This window comes from Vespa velutina, chromosome 1, assembly GCF_912470025.1.
Source record: "Vespa velutina chromosome 1, iVesVel2.1, whole genome shotgun sequence".
Taxonomy (NCBI): domain Eukaryota; kingdom Metazoa; phylum Arthropoda; class Insecta; order Hymenoptera; family Vespidae; genus Vespa; species Vespa velutina.
The window spans coordinates 6,498,998-6,523,049 of NC_062188.1; the positions used below are offsets into that span (position 1 = coordinate 6,498,998).

The window sequence follows — 24,052 nt, forward strand, 5'->3', positions numbered from 1 at the left end:
ATTTGTTTTTCTTAAACAATCGCACAATTGCTATTTCTGCATTGATTCTATATATATATATATACGTATATAATATATACGTATATAATATATACGTATATATAATATATACGTACGTATTATATATATACGTTCTACATAATATATACGTATATATGTTTTGAAATAAAGCAATTTAATTACAATAGATTGATCGTTTTTAAAAGAGTAATGATATTTTAAATGGCCGACGCCATTATGGAAAATATTATCCTTATAAATATGGCAACTAATTGGTTTATAATATTGTTAATGTTTATCACCATTGTGTATATATGGGATTTTACAAATGGCGTGACATTAATTATCTTTAAACATTTATTTTATCAAAAAAGAAAACAAAGAAAAGAAAAATGCATATATAAAATACTTTTATATAGTTAATTATTTGTAATATTTACCGTCTTTATCATCGATAAAATTTAATTACATCTTATCAAGTTGTATGCTTATTTTGATTTTCCAGTCTTTTTTAATTACAAAATAAGTATTAATAAATGTTAATTGTTCTCATGTAATGAGAATGCCAAGTCGATAAGCTAGAAAATTTTTTATATCATCGTCGGTAATATAAATTTCTATATGGAACACTTTTATGATGCAAATGTTTACAGATAGCGCCACTTACATCAAGCACTGTCTCAATGCTTTTATACAAACGAGAATCGCATATACGGCGATTGTATAAAATTCTTGTCATGATTTTATTACTTCCGTAAGTTAAAATTCATCAGTTGAATTCATTTTAATTTATGCAAGCTAGAGAAACTTATGATTATAATAGATATTTAAATCGATCAGAGAAGATTATATAATTCATTGTTGTAAAATTATAAAATTAATGTTTGGTTATAGCAAATATTCGTGAGATAAAAAAAAAAATGTACGCCTGCGCGTATATACTACAACACCTTATTTAATATTTTGTGGATTAGTTGTCGACGATTGTGCATTGACCTTGAGCTTGTCCTTGACCTTGGGCGTGTCTTCAACATACGAAGCGAAGATGACCGTGTCGAACGAGCCCTGACCTAACCTATTCTAGGCTATGTCTCTGTCCTTCGCATACAGACAAAGCCTAGGAGAGGCTAAATCAAATTACTCGGTGCTTTTTTTCACTCCTTTAGTATATTTTGAAAATTAGCTCTAGGTATATATTCGTTAGATTTATGTACAGATATTCGTTGAATCTCTCTTCTATATATATGAAGAGCATAAAAAGGAAGCACTGTGTAGCACTTTATGAAACGATTTTTCTTTACTTTTTTTTTTTTTTTTTTTTTTTTTTTTTTTTTTTTTTTTTTAATTATCTTTCGAATACGTAATCTTCGGTTAGTTTTGTTTAACAGACTAGCAAAATGCATTTACTGAAGTTTTAAGAAACGTTTAGGATAAAATAATATGCAAAATTGATGAAATAATTGATGAAAGGGTAAATATATTTGCAATGATAATATTAATCATGTGATACGGTTTTAGTTGATTAGATTTAAGAATTGTTTTTTATAGCAGAGGTTAGTCGGTTTGGATCGCAAGGAAATTGTGTCATGCCTAAAAATACGCAAAGCACGCAGGTAAATGTTAAAAGGTCGTACGGACAAGGAATAAAAAAAGCTAAAGGAATTGCACAAGAGAGGTTGATTTGGTATTCAAATCACCAGGTATGCGCCCGCCTCTCTCGTGGCACTGGTGGTAGTACTAGTCGTAATATGGAGGTCTCTTTCCTCTAGGAATACTTTTTCTCTTCTTTCTTTAACTTCTTCTTGCTTTCACTCATATTATAAACTACCTTAGCTATTATTAATCCGTTTCTTGCACTGCTTTTGATTCTTTTTTTTTTTTTTTATTACGTCACTGATTGCAGGATACCTCTTTAGAAAGTTTTGATAGAAATGAAGTAGACAAAAAAAAAAGCAAATGAGAGAAAACAATATATAAGTAATAGGCACGGTAAGATTGATCAGCGGAAAACTTTAAGAATGTATATTTTATCTTATTAATGAAGATTATCGATAAATGATATTTTTAAAAGAATCATGAACGAATATCATTTCTAGCACGAAAAAGAAAAAATCATATTTTGTCACTAAACAATTCAAGAAAAACGACGATATAGAGTTTTTTAGACGAAGAAAAGGAGAATTCGTTGAACGACGATGTTTCGATCAAGAGATTTCGATGCACGGTCATGCGTTACTTCTTCTCGAAGGAGACTTCAACGATCGCATATAAGATTGCCTGGCGTTGCGTATCAACACACATGTCATACTATGTAAATAAGTATAATATACAAGTATGTAAAATATATGCATAAAAAAGAAATAATCAATATTGTTTACTTCTGATATTCTACAAATTATATCTTTTGCTTTTTTAATTATCTTTTAAACTTAATAACATTCTTTTGCTATCGAGAGCGGAATGAGAAAAAAAATACAAAGAGAGAGAAAAAAGCAAAAGGAAAACGAAGAAGGAAGAAACTCGTTTATTTTACGACGTCATAGCGGATAAAAACACTCGCGAAGCTGGATCTCACGGAGTATTAGTTCGTTTCATAGATAGATAAATAAAGAAACATAGCGATAATCTTATGACGCAAAAAGGAAGGATTTATATCAGCACACCAATTGTTAATCCTTTCTTCGGAATTATTTGAGACGATTGTTTTTTGAGAATAATCCTCAATAATTTACGAATACAACAAAAACAAAACAAAGAAAAAAGAAAAAACCAAGGCTGTTATATTTTTCCAAACGAAACAAACAAACTTACGGTATCACGTATTCGAAAGAGTATGAATTTCATTCTACTCGCATCGTTTGTACTCGCGATCGTACATAGGTACTTTCTTTTCTCACAATATTTGTTCTCTCTTTCTTTCTGTTATTTCTCTTTTTCTTTTATTATTTTTTTCTTCGTTTGCAAAAATAAGTAGACTTGTCGCGTGCGAAGATAAAATAGCGCCGATGTAAAAGACAAAATCACGGATCCGCGATCGATATGATCCAACGAGACCGGATTGGTCCTCGCGCGTGTTGTCACGGAGAATACGCGCAACTTCTGCGCGCAGATCTCGCGGCAACCTGTGCGCGCACTAACCACTAACCATCGAACCGCGGGAGGCCAAGGTATGCTCGCGAGCGCAACCCACACGATATATACGTATCTCTACTATGTGCGCGCGTTAAACCACGTGAGACCGGCCAACGTCTTTCCATGGGAACGTCTGGTGGGGGAGGAAGATGGAAAGAAGGAGAAGCTCAACCTACAAGTCGCTCTGTGCTTCTCTCTCTTTCTCTTTCTCTCTCTCTCTCTCTTTTCCTTCCTCTCTTTTTCTTTCACAAATTAACCATCACCTCCCGCGATTCGTCACAAAGAAGAAGGCCACCATAGCTTGCAACCTTTTTGCCAAATCTAGTTTCACGTCGAACGGTCGGATGAAGACTATCTCGAGACGCAGTACAATCATTTGCAACCGAGTCAAGGTTTTTACAAAAAAATTTACGATCTTTCTTATTGCATTTTTTTTCTATATATTGCATTATTATTATTATTATTATTATTATTATTATTATTATTATTATTATTATTATTATTATTATTATTATTATTATTATTATTATTATTACTATTACTGATCACTATTTTGTTCTTTATCATTTTTAGGTAATTGCAATATATCCTTCCTTCCTTTAATTTTTTTCTAAATAATTATATATATATATACACCTATAGAATAAGAAATTCTCTCTTTTTTTTTATATATTTACAGATCCCTCTTCTTCTTCTCTTCCCGTTGCAATCTTTCTTCTTTTATTTATTGCTCGTTTCGGTTTCATTTATCGTTGGCATAGTAGTAATCGCTTTGGCGAGAATAGACATCCACTTTTTTATTTGCCACCCCGTAGACGACGATGAGTTATCACTCGGCATTCTCGGCGATCTTCGATCGACGAGTTTTTATGAAGGTCGTACGAGCTACAACGGAACGTCGCCGTTGTCGACCGGGCCGCTTACCTCGCTCGACTCGCGTTTGTATGTAGTTAATGCACGTGCTTGCGCCATTCACGGATATATAAGTAGGCCGACACTAGGTAACTATCTCTGTTACAGGTCCTACCCGTACATTTTTACGGGAATTAGGACGACAGAATAGTGCTCGTCGATCTACCTCGAGGACGTGCTGGAAGGAAGGGGAGAGAAACAATCCTCGCGGTCCAGGATATGTTGTCAGGCGTGCATTTTGGGCGCCGGCTTGAATTCCATTTGTCACCTTTTTCGTTCTCACTGAGAAATCGCACCGTATATATTATACGTGTATATACAGGGTGAGGCAATAACTTTGATCATTTAGATTATCTCCGTTCTTTTAATAGATATGAAGAAATTTTATTTAGAAAAATTGTATGGTACTGAGAGAGGTATAATATAATAGAAATAATATTTTTATAGGTGAACAAATAAAGGACAAGTAAAGGACATATGAAGGCCAACTGAATGTTTTTTAATGGAATAATAAGTTCTTGATAGCATTGATCGATGCAGCTTGAATATAATATACATTCTCTATAAATGTTTATTAACTCATATATATCAAAAAATTATTAGTTTAAAAGATATTTTAATGTAAATATTGCTAAGAAGCAATATATGTAAATGTGACTAAAATATAATAAGAGTAGTAGTAGTAAGTAAATAGTAGTAGTAAAAGAATGATGGTTTCTTAGCTTACCATACATCATTATTCTTACGCTTATGCATAATAATGGTATAAGATAAGCGCAGAGTAAGCGCAAAGTAAGCGTAGAATAATTGTAGTTAAGTAAGTTAAGAAACCATCACTCTCTTACCACTATTATTTACTTATTATTACTTTTACTACATTTTAGTCACATCTGCACATAGTTTCTTAGTAATATTTACATTAAAATATCTCCTAATACTAAATTAACATAATATTAATATACTAATAATTCTTTGAATTTCTTTTTTATATGTACATATATATATATATATATATATATATATATATATATATATATATATATATATATATATATATATGCGTTAATACTTTTTTTTATAGAGAATGTCGAGCTAGATCGACCAATACAATCGAAAGACATATGATTCCATAAAAAAAAAAGAAAAAGAAAAAACGGTCGACTTTCATATATCCGTATAATATAAAAATTATTATTTCTACCACATTATAGTCCATCTTTGATTTTTGTAAACAAAATTTTACCATATCTTTAAAAAGAACGAAGATATTCAAGGTGATCAAAGTTATTACCTCACCCTATATATATATATATATATATCCTTAGAGATTTTTCTAACGGGTGATCTGTAATTTCTTATTACAGTAATGTCTCATGATAATAGAATAGATGAGTATTATGATAAAAATCGAGATATCATTTAATGATTATCTCTCCCATGAAATTTTATCATTGTTTCTTTTATTGTTACTAATTAGATACTATAATTACTTGCAATAGTGTAAATCTCATAATCTTTGTGTTAAGTAATTTTATATGCATATATCGATTTAATAATAAGGTTCCTCTTCGGTGTACGTATCTTTCTTCAACGAGTTGAGATACTCGCGGTCGACTCGGTTAGTATTCCAAATTCTCATTCGCGACTCTTTCATGGAGATGGAGATGGAGATGGCGGCAACCTACGATAATTTATTAACTAGTCCAGCGAGTCAAACCTGTTGCTCTTCGACCAGCTTGTTTCGTTCTCCGTCACACAGCATGCTCAAAGAAACTGTGTCCTTTAATATCTTTCCGTGTACGAGTGTCGATAAGTTCATTTTTTTTCTTTTTTTTTTCTTTTTTTTTTTCTTTTTCAATTATTTCGTGAATTTCGAAATATACAAGTTCGGGTTGGAAAGGTGTTCTCGAGAAAAAATGATGACCTTTGACGGATACTGAGTTGAGCGTAGTCGAGAATATGAAACCGCTATGTAAGATCGCATCATTTTCAAGAATAATGTACGAACGATCATCGTTCACTTAATTATGGTTATACAGGTATATAACTCAGTAACATCTACCGACATTTCGTGGTACATATTCTTGTATGTTCGTAAGTCATTGTCGTATGAGGAATTAATGATTACATGCCCCACGTTAATGAGTATGCTTGCTTATAGCATGTACGCTTGCTCGTTAATTTCCAAAGGCCCACTTGCTTCCTTTATTTTAAACCTACCTTTATTTATCTTCTACGAAAGCAAATGAATTCTCTTTCTCATGAAAATGATTATGCATTTAAGAGACTGTAAATCTAAAATTTTGTCGTCGATAGATACGTCTATGTAAATACATGTAACGCGTTCATTCCTTCCAAAGATTTCAAATAAGACTTTTAATCATGGACGCAAAAGTATTCATTATATTCAATAAAGCGAGTAAATTTATTTCTATCGAGAAAAAAAGAAAGTATCTTTGACCTCCTCCTTGATGAAAGGACATTTTGCTCGATAACTGTTGACACAAAATTCGACCAATACCACTCGAAAATAAAAACGAATCGAGTCCAAAAGATTTATTATTAATTATTAATGTTTAAGATATCCTAGTTTTACTTCGTTATTTATTAAGAAAATCTTTATGTAACGGAGTTTATCATATTGAAAAGGTGTTAAAGATCAGTTGAGAAGCATCTCAAATTTTATCCTTACGTTAAAACACTTGTGTGCACATTCGATGTCATGTTACGATATTTACTCGTACTCTTCGTACAAAACTTGCATACTTACCGGTTTAACGTACAAATATTGAACCGCTAATAGTTCAGTAATTATACCTTGAAAATTTTTGTAATTGCAAATGACTGTAAAAAAGATTTTTTCTTCTTTTTCTATATTTATATTTACCTACACAATTTCAATGCATTTCCAATTCAAAAAGAGAGAAGTGGTCCAATCGATAGGTCGAAGAAGTGGCCATTTATAATGGCAGACGCGCGAAGAGTAGGTACCACCGTACCGTTGAACGTGTTTCAAGCAAACGAGGTCTTCTTTAGAATACGCTCTTACAAGTGTGTCCTGCCCTGAGGCCTTCGTAATTTTCTTACCAAGATAAGATCGCCCTGGCTAAAAATACTTTCAAGTGTCCGCTCTCAACCAAGTAGGTACGCGCCATTGCACGGTACCAAAAGTTTACGATGAATCTTGCGATACCAGAATTTTATTAAGATTACTTGTCACCCGAGACATGCACATTTAACGGATCCTTTATATATAATTAGACCTACAGTCTTTTTTAATGAAAAATTGAATTCATTCGTGCAAGATATATAACTTATAGTGATATAATTCAAATCAAAATTAAAATGAACAAATTATTTCGATCGAAAAATTAAACATTTAAAATGGACGAATTAAAATACATCATCAGACAGTCACCATCAGTCAGAATTAAATAATCGTGATAGTTATCTATAAAATGATAGTTAATATAATTTAACAATTAATTTTATATATAAAAATGAAATGACGCGAAATAAATGCGTAATTGTCATTTACTTCCGGCTTTCCATTTGTAAGACGTACTTGAGATCGCTCTTGCTAGAAGCGATCGACGCGTCTCTTGCAAACGTGGCGAACGTGGGCGTGAATTTTTTTCATAAAGCAAGTTTCACGGATGCTTGAACGCGTATTGGGATCAATGACACGCCCGCAGATATCCTCGTGGTATCCTCTACGACCTACGTAGAGGAGGCATCATGTAGAATTCCAACCACCTTCCTCGAGTTCGCAGCAGGACCTACTGGTTTCTATTTATATACCGTGCAAGACCTTGCAACGGCGTTCGTGCTTACAAACCTTCTCCCCTTCTTCCTTCCCCTCTTTATTCCCCTGTTTATTCCCCTCTTTATTCCTCTCTTTCATGCTCTCTTTCTCTTTCTTTCTCTCTTTCTCTCTCTCTCTCTCTCTCTTTCTCTCTCTCTTTGTCTATCTTTCTCTGTCTTTCTCTGTCTCTTACAGGCACACACGTTTCGCAGAGTCAAGAGTAGGAAGGTCAGCAACGTTTGCAAGATTGTAGATGCATCCAAACGCGCGAATAGCAACGTTCGCGCCTTTTCTATCTCTTGTGAAAAATCTTTACTTTTCATTTTTTATCTAGGATCGTTAAGATAATAACATCACTCTCGTTTTATCAATTTTTTTTCTCTGTTACGATTGTGTACCATTCGTATTAAAATTTGAAAAATTATTATTAATTTTTAATGAAATAATAAAGACAACGAATAATTTACCTTTTCTTTTTCTTATTTTTAAATAAACAATATTGTTCATATATAAAAATATTATATGTAAAGTTATTTTCTATAAATAAGGAAAATACTATCATTTTTTACATGCCTTTCTTAAACTTGCGATACATTTCTATGTGTATTAATTAATATTTAATATAAATTTTCATTTATAAAATTTTTACATATTGCTCTTCTTTTATTTATTTATGTATTAAATATGATAAAAAATATAAATGATTAAAAATGATAAGTTGAGAAAATGAGAATCTAGTAAGTGTATAGTTACGCCATCTCTGAGAATCATTCTTTACTAACGATCAATACGAAGCGTAATAAAATAGATTTTTCTGTTAAAGATTTAGCTTGCTACTGATATTTCGTATCTTGATTATTTCGCATATTTTTATTTAAAACATATTGACAAAAAAATGGCGGACGGGGTGTCACAAATTTTTAATGCGTTTCAAGATTATCTAAATAACGAACAAGAATTACGCGAGGTTTGTATTAATTACATTTTTATCCCAATTTTTTAGGTTATATGTAAAAGTATAGTTTTTTGTCCTTAATCTATAAACGTTTTCGTGGGAAAGAAATATTTATGAACATCAAGAGGTGTTTATCCCAAGTTTTTAGAATAATTTTTATAAATTATATCTTTTTTTTTTAAATAATTGACTTTTTACGAATAGTATACAGCATAAATTATTTCATATTGAAATACATAAAGTATCGTTGACCTCTTCAATATTATTACATTGAGGTGAATATTTATTCACGTATGAAATTGTAAATTTGCTAATGGAAACGAAAATCATGAGTCAAATTAATTAATTAAATCGATAATACAGATTCATAATAATTAGATTAATAATTCTTTTACGCAAGGAAATCCGTGTTATTGTGAAGGAAATTGAGAAGAGTGCCAGGGATATTCTGATGATACTACAAAATATTCATAATGAAAATACTATGGAAGAAAATATAAGTATGTTTTTTGTATAAAATACTTTATGTTGAACGACAAATACATTACATGTGCAAACCTGATATAACTTGATTGACCTAGTCAATTATAATTGTTAATAATTGAATATTAAACATTAATAATAATTTAAAATTAAACTATTGTTTTTTTTTTTATTTCAGTTGTCTCACAGTATTGTGCAAAAGCTAGGGAATTATTTGAAGATGTACGTAATCAATATGCAAAACTTGCTGAAGTTGTTCCAAAGGATCAGTATTATAGATTTAATGACCAATGGCGTTTTGTCACTCAACGATTATGCTTCCTGGCTTCATTAACAGTATATTTAGAAGTTAAGATTTTGGTGACTAAAGAAACTGTTGCTGAAATATTAGGAAGTATGTGTTATAAATTTCAATTACACTTTAAAATTCATATTTCATTACAGAGTATTAATTTTTTTATACTTTCAGTTAAAAATAATCGAGAAGAAGGTTTTCATTTAGATTTAGAAGACTTTCTGATGGGTTTACTTCAATTATCTGCAGAATTGGTATCTTTATAATTATATACCTATTTCTTAGTTTATAGATAATGAATTTTAATCTTTTAATTCTATTTTTGTAGAGCCGCTTTGCTGTAAATAGTGTTACGAATGGTGATTACAACCGGCCCATAGAAATAGCCAAATTTGTAAATGAACTAAATGCAGGTTTTAGGCTTTTAAATTTAAAAAATGACGCTCTAAGAAAACGTTTCGATGCCTTAAAGTATGATGTGAAGAAAATTGAAGAAGTAGTTTATGATCTTAGTATTCGTGGTTTAAAACCTACCACATCACCAAGTCCTCAAGAAACTGAGTAAGTGGTATGTTTAATCTGGACTATTTTATAGGAAGTTGTTTTGACATATATATGAAAAAAAAAGAAAAAAAATAGCTATAATAATGTAGCTGTAATTTTTATATAAATAGTGAGGTATATAATGATACAGTAAATTGTCATGTACAGTAGTATATTCAGTCAATGATTGTTAATATACCGCAACTGGCACATTTTTTTATATCCTAAGGTGTTTAAGCTAAACTTCGTAAAAAATGACTGCGTTTTAAAATAAGTTATGTAAGAAAGAAAAATTTATTTCTTATTTATTTTTATTGTATTCATTTTTAATGCATTTGTAGCTTTATAACCACATTTAATATACAAAAAACTATTAAACAAATACAGGGCCTACACAGAGATAATTTATAAATTATTTTAATATAGGATAGATACATTATTTACTATAATATATTTATATATTAGTATATTACAATTTTTGATTTAATTTTCTCTAAAAAATTTTATATGAAAGTAAGTATATATTTTACATAATTATTTTGTTGTTTTTATAATGAATATAAAAATTATAGTTGATTATTTAAAATGTATTGCAAGAAAGATTATCAAACATGATCAATGATATAAGCAATTTTTAGTCATTATCATGTTTATTTAATCTGATAATGATGAATATTTTTTTTATCTAATAATGTTTTATATACATAAGTTTTATAATAAATTTATAAATAATTAAAAAATTGTATGTATATATATATATATATATATATATATATATATATATATATATATTTATCTATTTATTTAATATAACAAATGGAAATATATAAAATTGTCAAGTGTATAATATTTGATTTATTTTCTTGAGTATATATAATATATTTGTAGATTACAAATCCATAATATGAGTCTGTCTTATTACAAATACGCACGACAATTAATGGAAAATAATTAATAACCTGTTTGATAATTAAAACTGTTTGGTATAGATTCACCATTTTTATATTTTATATAGTTTTCTGCAAATTGATTAGCAACATCTTGCGGACGTGTCACCCCAGAGATATGTGGTGAAATAATTACCTATATAAACCAAATAATAATAATATTTATGAAAGCATCGATGTCTCATAGAATAAAGCATGTTTATTTATGTAAATTATTCTAACATTTGATAAATGCCATAATTTACTGTTTTTTGGTAATGGTTCTTCTTGAAAAACATCTAAAATTGCAGCACTTATCCATTTGTGCTCCAAAGCATTTAAAAGATCTGATTCTTTAATAATTGTTCCACGTCCAATATTAATAAATACAACATTATGATCTTTACAATGTTCTAGAATTGTGCCATTTAAAAGTCCAATAGTATTTTTAGTAGAAGGTAATACATTAATAATATAATCACAGTTTGTTAATATATCTGATAATAGATCTGTCGTTCTATGTTCATCTACGTAGTCCAAGTGTTCTTTTAAAGGAGTGCGTGTCATTCCCCAAATTGTAGCCCCAAACATTTTTAAGTGTTGTGCAACTGTAGAAAGTATAAATTACTATCTAGTTCAAAATCCTCTTTATTGTTTCAATATCAAGTAGAAAATGGGAAAAGCAATAATATATTTTCTTACTGAATTTTCCAATATTTCCCAATCCTAAAATGCCTATATTTAAGTCACGAATTAATCTATGATTTTTTATTTTACCATCTGTTTTCCAATCTGAATTTTTTTGATTTTCATACTGCTGTTTCTGATCTCGCTCAAAGTTAACAATTTGTGTTATTACATATTCCGACATTGCTAAACCAAAACTTTTATCAGAAAAACGTGAAAGAATAAAATCAAATTGTTTATCTTGAATAAATGGATTTAAATTATCCAATCCTGCCCACGTTGATTGTACCCACTGCAGTTTTGGTAATTTTCCCAAATATGGTATTAATAAATCACAATCAGCCACCATTATTTCTGCCTTGTTGAGTTTCGATAACGCATTGTCTTTTTCTAAATAAATACAATTGATTTTTTTCAAAATATAACGACATGAACAGTTTTATTAGCGTATATAAGGCATACGGATATAAAATATAAAGAAAAAGAAAAGAAAAGAAAAAATAGATCAATATAAATAAAGTTATCAGAGAATTTGAAATGTTAATATTTGAATTTAATGCAAATGGATTCCCGCCATGTGTAAATTTAGAGTGGGGGAATGTGCAATTTCATATTGTGGTGGATTGGTGGATTACTGTGTTTCGTAGATTTTGACACGTGCTCGGAAGAGCTGTCGTCGCACGTACAACGTAACAAGGTGCAAAGGTACGTTGTTATAACGATCATGATATAGTTTAAATACCTGACAAAACATCGTAGATAATTAAATTTGGAAGGTGTGCACGAAGATGATGTGATAACTTTGGAATTGTGGATAAAACTGCGATAACCTGCGCCATGTCATATGCACGAATGCGTGTTCCACCTTCCTGAAAAAACTACGCAAGTCAAACGCGATATTTAATGAATGATCGAAAACTTTCATGAACTATATTTCCGTTGACATAAAAGTATACAATAGCAATTGTAATGGAATTACAAACTTTTTCATTTTTTTTACAATTTATCAGAAAATATACATAAATGTTCAAAACATCCACGTACTCCTTGAGGCATGCGCACCACCTAAGAACAACGAATTTGAATTTATTCATAGAATCTTACAAAATACATTGCTTTTATTTGTGATATCTTTGTACAATTGGCCAGCAAACATCTTTCATAAGTATAACCTTCAAAATTATTTAGATTGAAAATAAAATTTTTAAAGTGATTGAAAATTTATGGAAAAAAATAGGATGTCTCGTTTTTCTCATAACGTTTGTAATTACGGAATATGGTAACACAAAGAAAATAAATTTTATTATATTTCGTTAATTATTTCAAAGATTAACAAAGTGATAACGGGAATTGATACTTAGATTATTTTGGTTTACATTTCTGATGAAACAAAAAAGAAAAAGAAAGAAAAAACTTAACATAAGAATATTATCGTTACAGAGTGAAAAGGTGAATTGTACGAAGAAGGAAGCTGTCGAATTTTTTGTAAAGTAAGAAGCTACTGTGATACGGATACAGTGAAAGTAAAAAAGAAAAAAAAAAATAAAGCATTGAACAACGTACTACATAAAACATGTATTATACGTATGTATCTTTTTCTTTTGTATTCAAAGTTGAGCGCAGGCGGCCATGATGCGGATGTAAAGTTACGATTGCGCGCAGCCAGAGCTACGATCCATTTGCGATTGTTGTGAATGCGAATCCGGCTTAAGACTGAGCGCACCTCCAATAGACGCGTAGATTTCGACGGGCCGATTCCCGCGCGACTCACGTCGAATCGCGGAACTGTTTGGGCTGAACGTGTTAAATGGCTGTGCGTCGGCCATGATGGCTTTGAGCAGGGACCGTGTCACGCAAACATGTTTTCAAAGTGATATATTTCGTTTGGTGACTGAGTGACCGTGTTCCAGCGCGATGGCCGGAGAACGATGAGGCCCTGAGCGCTCTCTGTGCCGGGTAATACGGCCTCTGGGCCCCTAAACAGGCCCAATTAAATTCACGTTCCGTAAGCCCGAGGCCCGAGCCGACCCGACTGGCCTCACGGTTCGAGCAGCCAATTTGGTTGTCAACACGCGAGAGTCACTCGCCTCAAGATGAGCAAGCTGTCGTTCAGGGCTCGCGCCCTGGACGTCTCTAAGCCAATGCCGATCTATATGGCTGAAGAATTGCCAGATTTGCCAGATTATTCGGCCATTAATCGCGCAGTGCCCCAAATGCCCAGCGGCATGGAAAAGGAGGAGGAATGCGTAAGTTGACCGTCCAGCCCTCGTTCCAGTATGTTTTCCACGACGGCCATCTTACATTCGATGTTGTTTTTGTAAACAACCGCCAGATGGCATTTGAGATCGTTCTTCTCTTCTTTCATTATAAATTTCAACTTTTTACCTTTTATTCGTTATTGTTTATCTATTTTCCAAAGCTTTTTATGTGCTAAGAACATCTACATTTCTACCTTTCTATGATTTGACAGTTGTCACACAATACTTTCTATGAAATAACATTACCAATACAGATGATACTGATATGAATACTTGTTTTCACTATAATTTAAATACTTCTTTAATTTATTATTTTCAAATAGTTCATTTAGAAATTTTTCACCTTTTCCTTGTTAATTTATTATATTACATATTATTAAAATGTAGAAACAATTTGTACATAGATCTGTTTTATTTAATCAGCAAAATACTCATTCCTTCTATTATCATTTCTGTAACTTGAACGTTCCATTTTATTTATATAATAATTTAATAAGATTTCAAAAACAATAAAGATAAATTCTATCCTAGAGTTTTATAATATAAATGAATCAGTTTTTATGCAATAAATTATTCTATATAAAAGATATTATCATAAATTAAGAAGTTATTTATGAAGATTGGTATATGTAACGAATAAAGTTCTGTTATATGTTTTTGATGTTAACTAATATTAATGTTTAGTATGATTGTTTAGCATAATTTATAAAAGTATAGTTAGATAAATTATATAGAAAAAATATTCAAGTTCTGATGTAGAACGTATCTGTCATATATAAACTTTAAGTCGCTTTAATTTTAGTTGATTACATTTATATTATTGAACAGTACAGTTTTTAATTGCAATAATATTTTCAAGTAATATACATGAAATACATAACAGTATGTATACATATTCATATACCTTTATACATTCATAATAATAGTACATAAGATGATAAATTCATTTAAATCAAATGTTTTTATTTAATCTTTTTTTGAAGAGTTAATATTTGGATATATCATCATTTTTTCTTTATTATAGAAATTTTTCTACTTCTTATAAATAATGTAAATAATATGTAAACAAATACGTATTATTTGTAAACAACATATTATTCTTAACAAATTATTGTAACATATCGGAAATAACATTAAAAATTTTGTATACAAATAATATGTGTTAAATGTAATATCTATATATTATATTATATTTGTGCATACATATTTACATTTTTTATTTGAAGGAACATCATCTTCAAAGGGCAATATGCACGGGTTTAATCATTCCTACCCCTGAAGTAACTGACTTGGCAGATGTTGAAGCTTATGACAAAATATATCCTGCTGATTACAAGTTGCCTCGTCAACTTATACATATGCAGCGTAAGTATGCATGAATTTATATGCATGCATATATGTGTGTATTTATAAGCTTGTATACATAAATCATGTCTTATTTTCTACAATTTATTATAATATTTATAAAGTAAGATACAATCAAACTTATCATTTTTATTCACAGCCTTTGCAATGGAGCAAGACATACCAGACTATGATATGGATTCAGAAGATGAAAAATGGGTTGCTGTTCAAAGTCGCAAAATGGATCTAACTCCACTTCAATTTGAAGAGATGATGGATCGTTTAGAAAAGAGTTCAGGCCAAACTGTAGTTACCCTTAATGAAGCTAAAGCACTCTTAAAAGAGGATGATGATCTTATAATTGCAGTTTTTGATTATTGGTTAAACAAACGACTTAAGACAGTAAGCTTTTACAATATTTTTATGAGAGCGAAAATAACTGTATTTTGCAGCTTGAGATATATTAATAGAAATAATAATATTACTAAGAAAAAAAAAATTAATAAAATATTATATACTTTGCAGCAACATCCTTTATTATTGACTGTAAAAACGGAACATCGGCTTGGTTCGGCTGCTAACAATCCTTATCTAGCATTTAGACGCAGAACAGAAAAAATGCAAACACGTAAGATTCGTAAGAACGATGAAACAAGTTATGAAAAAATGCTTAAGTTACGTAGAGATCTTAGCAGGGCAGTTACTCTTCTCGAAATGGTCAAACGTAGGGAAAAAACGAAACGAGAACATTTGCATCTTACAATAGAAGTTTATGAAAAGAGGTCTGTTCTTATATCATTGACATATTTATTATTTTGTTTTATATCTAATGTTCAAATAAATAAATTTTTAAATATATAGGTATCAAGCGCAAGATTTCAATGGTCAGATTTTAGCGGAAGTGTCTGCATTAAAAACTCCAAGACCAGCGTTCACTCCACTTTTCACCAATCAATTTGGAGTCCATCAAAATTGGGCAAATAAAGTTTGTAATAAAGTAAGTAATTAGATAATCGAAGTATACAGTTTTCATTTAAAACTAATGATTGAATACTTATTATTTCATTAGGATGAGGTTGTAGCTAGAAAAGAAAAGAGGCAATATAAAAAACGAAAACATAAAACGGATAGTAGAGGAGGTAGCCTCGATGAAACTGGTATACGTGGTGGAACAGGCAGTGGAGGAGGTCGAGGAAATCGGACAGGAGTTCTTGGAAGTGGGCTGGACCCTCTACTAAGTTCGGATGAAGACAGTCCCCTTCCATCACATTCTCATTCTCAACCTTCTCTTTCTTCTGATAGAGATGATGAGGATACTGCTGATGAAGGTCAATTTGCCTTTCGACGAAATAGAAATAGCACTTATCTACCTGTAAGTATGATATATTATCTTGAAGATTATAAAAGTATTCGAAATTTCATGTTATGTATTTTACATCATATTACATGCTATTCACAATTATTAATTTATGAATTTATTTAAAAATTAGTTTTTCCTTGCAACGTTCTTGCAAGGGTGGTAATGAAAACAAGAAGTTCTTTTCTTAAGTATGGAAACAGTTTTAATGTTCATTTTTTCAGGATTGTAGATATAGAGCTTTTCTCTTTGCAGCCCGTATTAGGTGGATTTGGAAATTGGCCTTGGTGTGACAAACATGAAGGAGGTTTGGCTGATAAGAAGTATAGGTTTGCCCTCACCAGCATTAGTAAACCAGTACCTAAATGTATTGGTCTTGCTAGAAGAAGACTTGGTCGGGGTGGCAGGTACTGATTTAGTGGTTCATTTAAGTAGATAGCCATTTTGTTTCTGTTTTTAATATTTATTCATACAATACATTACAGAGTTATACTAGACCGCTGCACTTCAGATTTGGACGACATGTGGTCTTCTTTAGACTTTACGATACACGAACCAAAACGTGAGGCTTCGGACTCAAATACAACTGCCACAAATAGTACACCTGTCAAGAAAGAATGGTACGAGCTTATCAATTGCCAATTCATATAATGACTAGTACAATATCCTGTTTGTTGCAACTATATGTGTTAATTAATATCTATTAACAATTGTTCAAATTAGGCTACACTTTCGACCAAAGACTCCACCTGAGTCAGTGCACAGTCCAAGTGAGGAAAGTAGTGATACAGACTCAGATGTAGAACCAGTGTTGTCTCCATCGAAACCACTTCCATATCCATTCCCACCCGAAGCAACGTCGATATGTGTGGAAGTGGAACCCGAACGTGTGGGTGACGAGCCACCATTTACTTCGGAATTTAACATTGCAGATTACTTCTCAGTAGATGCTCTATCGGACTTTGATCTTGCGGTAGCAAGTGTTAACGGTAGTGCGTGCGTTAGTGGGTTGTCGGACAATAGCTCCAGCGATTTGCGGACAGACGAGCTGGGCAGCTCACATTTTGTAGTGACACCATTATGCAGCAATGTGTTTGCACAGCCTGTGACACAACAGAACCGGCCTCAGTGCAGTGGTGGTGGTTCTAGTGTTGTAAATACTTCAAGTTCTTCAATCCCGTCGTCCTCTTCGTGTGTGACCAATCAAGCGACGACACTGAGTACCGTATCAACGCAATGTACGAGTATTGCGATAGAAACACAGTCGAATTACCAGTCCAGACAACACAGACAATTACCTTATAACAGTAACGCTGCTTCTATATTATCTAAATCTCTGACTAGTCCAACAAATAATAGAAATGGCGGTAATTGTGGCAGTGGTGGAAGTGCAGGAGTTAGAGTGTTTAGTGCAGCCACCACACCTAGTGGTACCATTACAAACTTTGGTAATGGCCATCAAAATGGGCCTTTATCACATATAAGCAACTCAAATAATCTGCCAAACAGTACTCATGTTGTGAACAATCAGCCGACAATAGTTCTACCACAGAAACATCCGCCGTCCAATCTGTTGCCTGGCCTTATCACGCAAAGTAAATTAGCAAGTATTGCAAGACAACAACAGCAACAAACACAGAGTCAGGCACAACAAATCCCAACGTCCGGGGAAATTACGCTTAATAGTAATAGGTAAGCATTTATCTATCTTGTTAAATAATTTATTACAATTTTCTTATTCTAATATAATTCTTAATATAATACATTTTTTAGCCTTGAAAGAATTCATTTCATTTATTGAAAAGAATTTCAATAAATGAAATTCTTTTCAATCAACTATATTAGATTTATTATAAATTGAAATATGTTGATTCATTTATTTACTTATATGTGATAATAATTATTATCTTTAAAGACAAATTAAATCTGTATAAAGTATTCAATATATATGCTAGATTACTCCTACTATGTTTTATAGTGAAAGTTTGAATCTGGAGGTGGATGGAGTGGAAAATTCACCCTGTGAGACCAAATCACAACAGCAACAACTTGTCCGGGCAAATAAAACTAATTCATTGGCAATGGAAGTGACATGATGCCTACTATTGGCACCCCTGTTGCTACCAACGCGTTATCGGGGGCTTTGCTAACTTTATCTTGCCCATGTCTGCCTGACTATGGGAAATGGATATTGATGTATTGTTTAATGCAAACAAAAAAGTGGTACGGCTGAGTACAATTGCAAAATTGTTTTGATCAGTTCTCTTCTGTGGCGAAACTATGATTATCAGAATAGTATAAATGTTATAGAAAATATTGCCTTTAGCTCTGGCCTGAAAAAAGAAAAAAAAAACATTGTAATTAATTTATTTTTTTTTTCTTTTCTTACTGAATCAACAAACAGTCGGTCTGTATTATGCAAATCATGAATTAATAATCATATCATAATATACATGTTATTTTTGGAAAAAAAATGAAATTATATTTCAAAAATTCAGTTCCCTAAAATTAATGAAAATTTCTGTGGTAATTTTCTATGCTTTTTACATGATGAAGGAATATTTAACAAATTACGATATACGATTTCTTTTTCTTTGCACACAAATATGTATTTATTGATTGTACAAAGAATGACACATTATTCTTCATATATCATAATTAAAATTTGTAAAACAAATGCTGTCAGAATGAATTAAGTTAAATTCACTTAAGTTAATTAGTGCTACGAAATTGAAACAGTACCAGTATAACAAATTACAAACATAATTTATTTATTTATACATATGTTTCCAAAGGATCATAACATTGTTATTGATTATTATTATTATTATTATTATTATTATTATTATTATTTCTTTTTTTTTTTTTTTTTTTTTTTTTATTTGGGAGTTCAATACTCTAAGATTATATGCAGTGCAAAAAAAATTGTCATTTATTAAAGCTAATAGAAACTAATAGAATTCTGCAATCCGGTTAATTCTATTTGTGTACAAAAGCAGTACTAAAATGTATCTCATAATCATTGCTTATCTCACAAGCTTTCTCAAACACAGCATTCATTAAAAACAGATGTGAGGAGCAGTACAATATAACTCCACAGAAGTAAGAACAATCAGTAGTTTATATGTTTCATAAATAATTTGCATATATGACAAATTCTTGACATAAAATCTTGTGCAAATTTATTAGAAAATATAATTTCCTTAGATTGTGTAATATATATAATCTCTTCACAATTTCTGCTACAAGTTCGTCATTCATAAAGAAGTTTGTAATTACTTGTACAATTATAAATCCAAAAATAATAATTTTATTCTACTTACTGCAATTTAAAATACCATTTAAAAGCAGATAAAGGAATAATGTATTTTTTTATTACATTACATAATTACTTCATTACTGTACATAGATTTGTTTTGAGTACCATGTTTTAAAGAAGTTGTTTCTTTATATATCTCATAATATATTAAAACGCTTGAAGGCTGTGAAATATTAAAGTTATTACTATCAGGTAATTTCAAAGAACATTAAATATCTTTGTATGCAAGATGCATGATTGGTGAATATATTATATATGTATGATTTTTTGTATTACTAGATCACAACAGATTATATCAAAAAATAAGTAGAGTCTAATTTTATTCAAATGTTGCGTTTGAGGAGCTTGTATTACACAAAATTGTGAAAGAATGTTATCTCTATAATACCTATATAAAGACTCGTAAGTCTTCATGTTAGTGATTGCAAACATACATATTGAATTAGACCCACAAAAAAAAAGATATTCATCTATTAGCAAGGTATGAGAAATTACAAAAGAAAAATTTATTTCCAAATAATGTATTTGCAAAAAATAGAAGTTTTTCTTTCAATCATTTATATGTATCTCTTCTATGTAATAACTGTATACTCTTGTTAAGAAAAATTGTTACCTATGAATACCAATGCATAGGTAAAAAGTCTTGAATTTCCATGTATCACACATTTGTGATGCTCTCTCTTCCTCTTAGCATCTTTTATATGACTGTCTCCCTTTATGTACAATTTTATTGATGTACCAAGATAAAATGTTAAGGGCAAATATTTTTTATAAAGGACAAGAATAGAATTAAACATGTTTTATTTTGGATGTAACAATTTTTAAAAAAAAGGAACAATAATTGTGACAGTGACAGAGAATCAGTTAATTTCTATATTCTCTTTCATTTCTACTTTAACAATATAATTTACTTTGCATGTGATTATTCTTCAAAATTCATTTTTATATGTTTATAGCTTTACTTTTTCATTATGTTCAGAAAAAACAATATAATATATTGAAAACATAATGAAATTTAAAGTAAGCTATTATATTTCTCAACTCATAATTGTAACAATGTTCACTATGTAATCTTGTGTAAAATCAAATAACACTGTATTTTATGATATCGTAAAAAATATTGTGATAATTCAAATTCAAAGCAATTTATGCAAAATATAGGCCATTGCTCAACTAATAATTTATCATTATTAAAAATATAAAAATATATGTCAAATAATATCATAAACTTTTCACATGTTTAAATATTGTTTTTTCTCAATGGACAATGAAAATGCTTAGTGCCAGCCGTAACGCAAGACAGGAAGTATGATTATGGTGCAAATGTTTCAAATTGTAGGGAGACTTCTTAAAATCATAATAAGAAACAAACAAAAAAAGATATATTGTACATATAAAAATAATTACGCTTACTGTATCTCTTACTTTTAGGTAATTAACTAAATAATTGTAATTAATGTTGTTGTGGTAGGCACACAGCGATGTGTATGAAAAATTTATGAATTCAAAACAATTTTAGAGAAGGAGTAATAAAGAAATTTTATCCTGGATAGAACTTATTATTTTGTAAAAGAACACTTGCCTATAATATTATCTAATATTTTCTAAAATTTAATTTCTGCTCCATATTTGTACATACATTTTAGAAACATGATTATTTCTCTCGCTTTTCTCAAATTTATCATTAAGCATGAAGATTCTATTCTTTTTCACATCCTTATCTGTACATGGTATATTAGTAATACCATTAATTCCTTGTCAATTTTTGGCATTTACTTTTACATTTAAATTTATCATTATATGTTGGGAATCTTCTGCTAAATGAATTTATGAGAAGAACAAGTGATGTTTGGAGAACTATCCAAAAAGATTCTTGTAAAAAATAATTTGTTTATTTAGTTGAAACGCTTTAAACGAAATATAGTGGTACATGGATTTTTATATAAAATTTATTAATGTTACATTTACCCAATAGTATCTTTGAATAATAAAACATCAAGAATTATCGAAGTTTGATCGCTCAAACCAAAGACTGAGTTTGCTTTATATTTCTGGTTTGGTAAACACGAAATTTCACTAATCCAAGGCTAACAAAATTGTTTAATTGAACAAAAATTAAACAATTATTCATTAAATTAATAAATAAATATAATATGAATAAGCTACTTTTTCGTTTCATTAAAAAGTTACCTATTTTATAAAAATTGTTTTAGTTGGCCATATAAAATCGTGAAATATCGTGTTCCCAATTCGCTGCATTGACAAGATATATAATAGTAATATTATTACTTAGATATAAGCCAAATCAATGCAACTTTACAGAGCGATCGGATGAAGTTATTAACCAATTCATATAAACACAATTATATGAAAAAAGGAACTTATAGTTAAACTACCTGAGGAGAAGTTCCAAAAATTTTACGCATTGACTTCTATAATAATGCAGACAGGCGTCAAAGTGCAGTGTATCCACTATATATATATATAGTACACATATATATATACATATATATGTATATATATGTATGTATGTATATATATGTATATATATATTACACATATATATATGTATATATGTATATGTATATATATGTATATATATATATATATGTAAAATTTTATTCTGTGAATACAGTAGAACTTCTATGTCGCTGTGCGACAGGAAGATTTTATTGGAAAGTCTCTCCTACCAAAGCTCTGCTTTGAACAAAAGTTTGTCAAGTGTATAGAGAATTCTTCTCAAAAATGTATGGTTGGAGGATGTAAAAGAAAAATCTATGTATTTAGAAAATTTATTCCAGACAACTTTCAACTTATTCTTCAACATAAACATTTGTGCTCATACTATCTGTTAACACCTCTTTCTGTATATGTACATATACGAAGTAACCGTTATAAGTTCAAACATAATACAATTACATATTTAGTACAAATAATACGGAACGTGATAATACATTATATTTTAAAATTTTCAGTAATACAAAAGTTTTATAATATTCTTTAAGATAAATCAGTGCTAATTGTACATTTCTAGAGGCAATTAAATTAAGTGACTTTATCATACATAAATTTAAATTAATAATTTTATTATTTTTCAATTTTTACTCCGTATAATAGCATTAAGGTTGAGGTGTTATTAGATAGCTGAGTTATATTTCCTACGAAGTATGTATAGAGATTGAAACTTAACTATTGTTTAGTATTAATATGCATAAGTATTGTGATTAACACTTGACTCTAGTAGGCAATGTAACTAATTGAATGTATATAAGTCAATTTACGGGTTGCATTTTGACTATTAAATATACTATAATTGTGTAACTCTTAAAAATTGGCATAACCATAAACATACCAATTCTTGTACATATTCACATACATATGTTTAATTATGAGACTAGACATAAAGATACAATGCATTAATATATTTATATATGTGAATATATTAATGTATGTTGTATTTGTATGTACAGATTTATGATTACATATATGTATATGTACACATATACACAACAAACAGCAGCAGAAAAACGGAGGGAGAGAATGAATGAGAGAGTGAATGAGAGAAAGTGAGAGAGAGAGAGAGAGAGAGAGAGACAGAGAGAGAGACAAAGAGAGAAAATGGGATATACTAGGATGAATTTTGCTATAGATTAAATTTTTTGCATATCCACGTCAATAGGTCTTACGCCTGTTTCCTTTGCCTATTCTATTTATACTGCATTATGTACGCTTTCTATGCTGTACAATGTCAAAATGTTACTTCAAAGTGAACTATCTTTTTTTTTCTTTATATTGCAAAATGCAAAGCTTCTCCTCTTAAAGGGAAAGTATATTGTTATGTTTCAACTATAATGATAGTGGAAAAACAGTGAACTGGTATATATTGCGAAATAAAAATTGGTAAAGCAGACATTACTGCAAAATAAATTCTGATAATATCAGGTTTACAATTTTTTTTTTTTTTTAACCATTCCACCTAGGTTCAAAATATAATAATTCTCTTTTTTTCTCTTTTTTAATTTTTATCTAAAACGAA

The 24,052-nt window shown here is 30.1% G+C and overlaps 3 protein-coding genes across 8 annotated transcripts; 2 read left to right on the forward strand and 1 right to left on the reverse strand.

The window, feature by feature from the left end:
- The first annotated feature begins 8,628 nt into the window (after positions 1-8,628).
- Positions 8,629-10,526, forward strand: LOC124955739 (translin). The gene is made up of 5 exons (XM_047510609.1): positions 8,629-8,816; positions 9,205-9,304; positions 9,466-9,681; positions 9,757-9,836; positions 9,911-10,526. Exons 1-5 carry the CDS (start codon positions 8,745-8,747, stop codon positions 10,145-10,147), a joined length of 705 nt encoding a protein of 234 aa, XP_047366565.1. The 5' UTR covers positions 8,629-8,744; the 3' UTR covers positions 10,148-10,526.
- Positions 10,527-10,947: 421 nt separating this feature from the next.
- Positions 10,948-12,896, reverse strand: LOC124952148 (glyoxylate/hydroxypyruvate reductase A-like). 3 transcript variants are annotated; one of them, XM_047501596.1, is made up of 4 exons: positions 12,481-12,896; positions 11,829-12,128; positions 11,295-11,659; positions 10,948-11,208 (listed from the first exon to the last, which is right to left on the reverse strand). In XM_047501596.1, exons 1-4 carry the CDS (start codon positions 12,575-12,577, stop codon positions 11,077-11,079), a joined length of 894 nt encoding a protein of 297 aa, XP_047357552.1. In that variant the 5' UTR covers positions 12,578-12,896; the 3' UTR covers positions 10,948-11,076. The 3 variants fall into 3 exon arrangements, with proteins under 3 accessions (XP_047357552.1, XP_047357542.1, XP_047357559.1); XM_047501586.1 differs by having other exon boundaries at positions 11,754-12,128; positions 12,481-12,817; XM_047501603.1 differs by having other exon boundaries at positions 11,008-11,208; positions 11,318-11,659; positions 11,754-12,128; positions 12,481-12,831.
- On the forward strand, positions 12,354-23,966 carry LOC124952130 (enhancer of polycomb homolog 1). Of its 4 annotated transcripts, none has more exons than XM_047501564.1 (12): positions 12,354-12,443; positions 13,179-13,228; positions 13,352-13,984; positions 15,223-15,361; positions 15,501-15,742; positions 15,866-16,122; positions 16,202-16,337; positions 16,410-16,712; positions 16,953-17,104; positions 17,183-17,317; positions 17,421-18,389; positions 18,676-23,966. In XM_047501564.1, the coding sequence occupies exons 3-12, from the start codon at positions 13,832-13,834 to the stop codon at positions 18,791-18,793; spliced, it is 2,604 nt and encodes an 867-aa protein (XP_047357520.1). In that variant the 5' UTR covers positions 12,354-12,443; positions 13,179-13,228; positions 13,352-13,831; the 3' UTR covers positions 18,794-23,966. The 4 variants fall into 4 exon arrangements, with proteins under 4 accessions (XP_047357520.1, XP_047357510.1, XP_047357529.1 ...); XM_047501573.1 differs by having other exon boundaries at positions 12,362-12,443; positions 13,179-13,261; XM_047501554.1 differs by having other exon boundaries at positions 12,359-13,228.
- Positions 23,967-24,052: the final 86 nt, after the last annotated feature.

Bases quoted from the DNA above. Each gene is read 5' to 3' on its own strand.
- LOC124952148 (XM_047501586.1), bottom strand. From the start codon at position 12,577: ATGGCGCAGGTTATCGCAGTTTTATCCACAATTCCAAAGTTATCACAT. The intron at 12,129-12,480 runs GTATTTAAACTA...GTATTTATTTAG, and splicing joins TATCTACGATGTTTTGTCAG to AAAAAGACAATGCGTTATCG. The intron at 11,660-11,753 runs GTAAGAAAATAT...TACTTTCTACAG, and splicing joins GGGAAATATTGGAAAATTCA to TTGCACAACACTTAAAAATG.
- LOC124952130 (XM_047501564.1), top strand. From the start codon at position 13,832: ATGAGCAAGCTGTCGTTCAGGGCTCGCGCCCTGGACGTCTCTAAGCCA. The intron at 16,713-16,952 runs GTAAGTATGATA...TTCTCTTTGCAG, and splicing joins GAAATAGCACTTATCTACCT to CCCGTATTAGGTGGATTTGG. The intron at 17,105-17,182 runs GTACTGATTTAG...AATACATTACAG, and splicing joins AGACTTGGTCGGGGTGGCAG to AGTTATACTAGACCGCTGCA.
- LOC124955739 (XM_047510609.1), top strand. From the start codon at position 8,745: ATGGCGGACGGGGTGTCACAAATTTTTAATGCGTTTCAAGATTATCTA. The intron at 8,817-9,204 runs GTTTGTATTAAT...CTTTTACGCAAG, and splicing joins ACGAACAAGAATTACGCGAG to GAAATCCGTGTTATTGTGAA. The intron at 9,837-9,910 runs GTATCTTTATAA...CTATTTTTGTAG, and splicing joins TTCAATTATCTGCAGAATTG to AGCCGCTTTGCTGTAAATAG.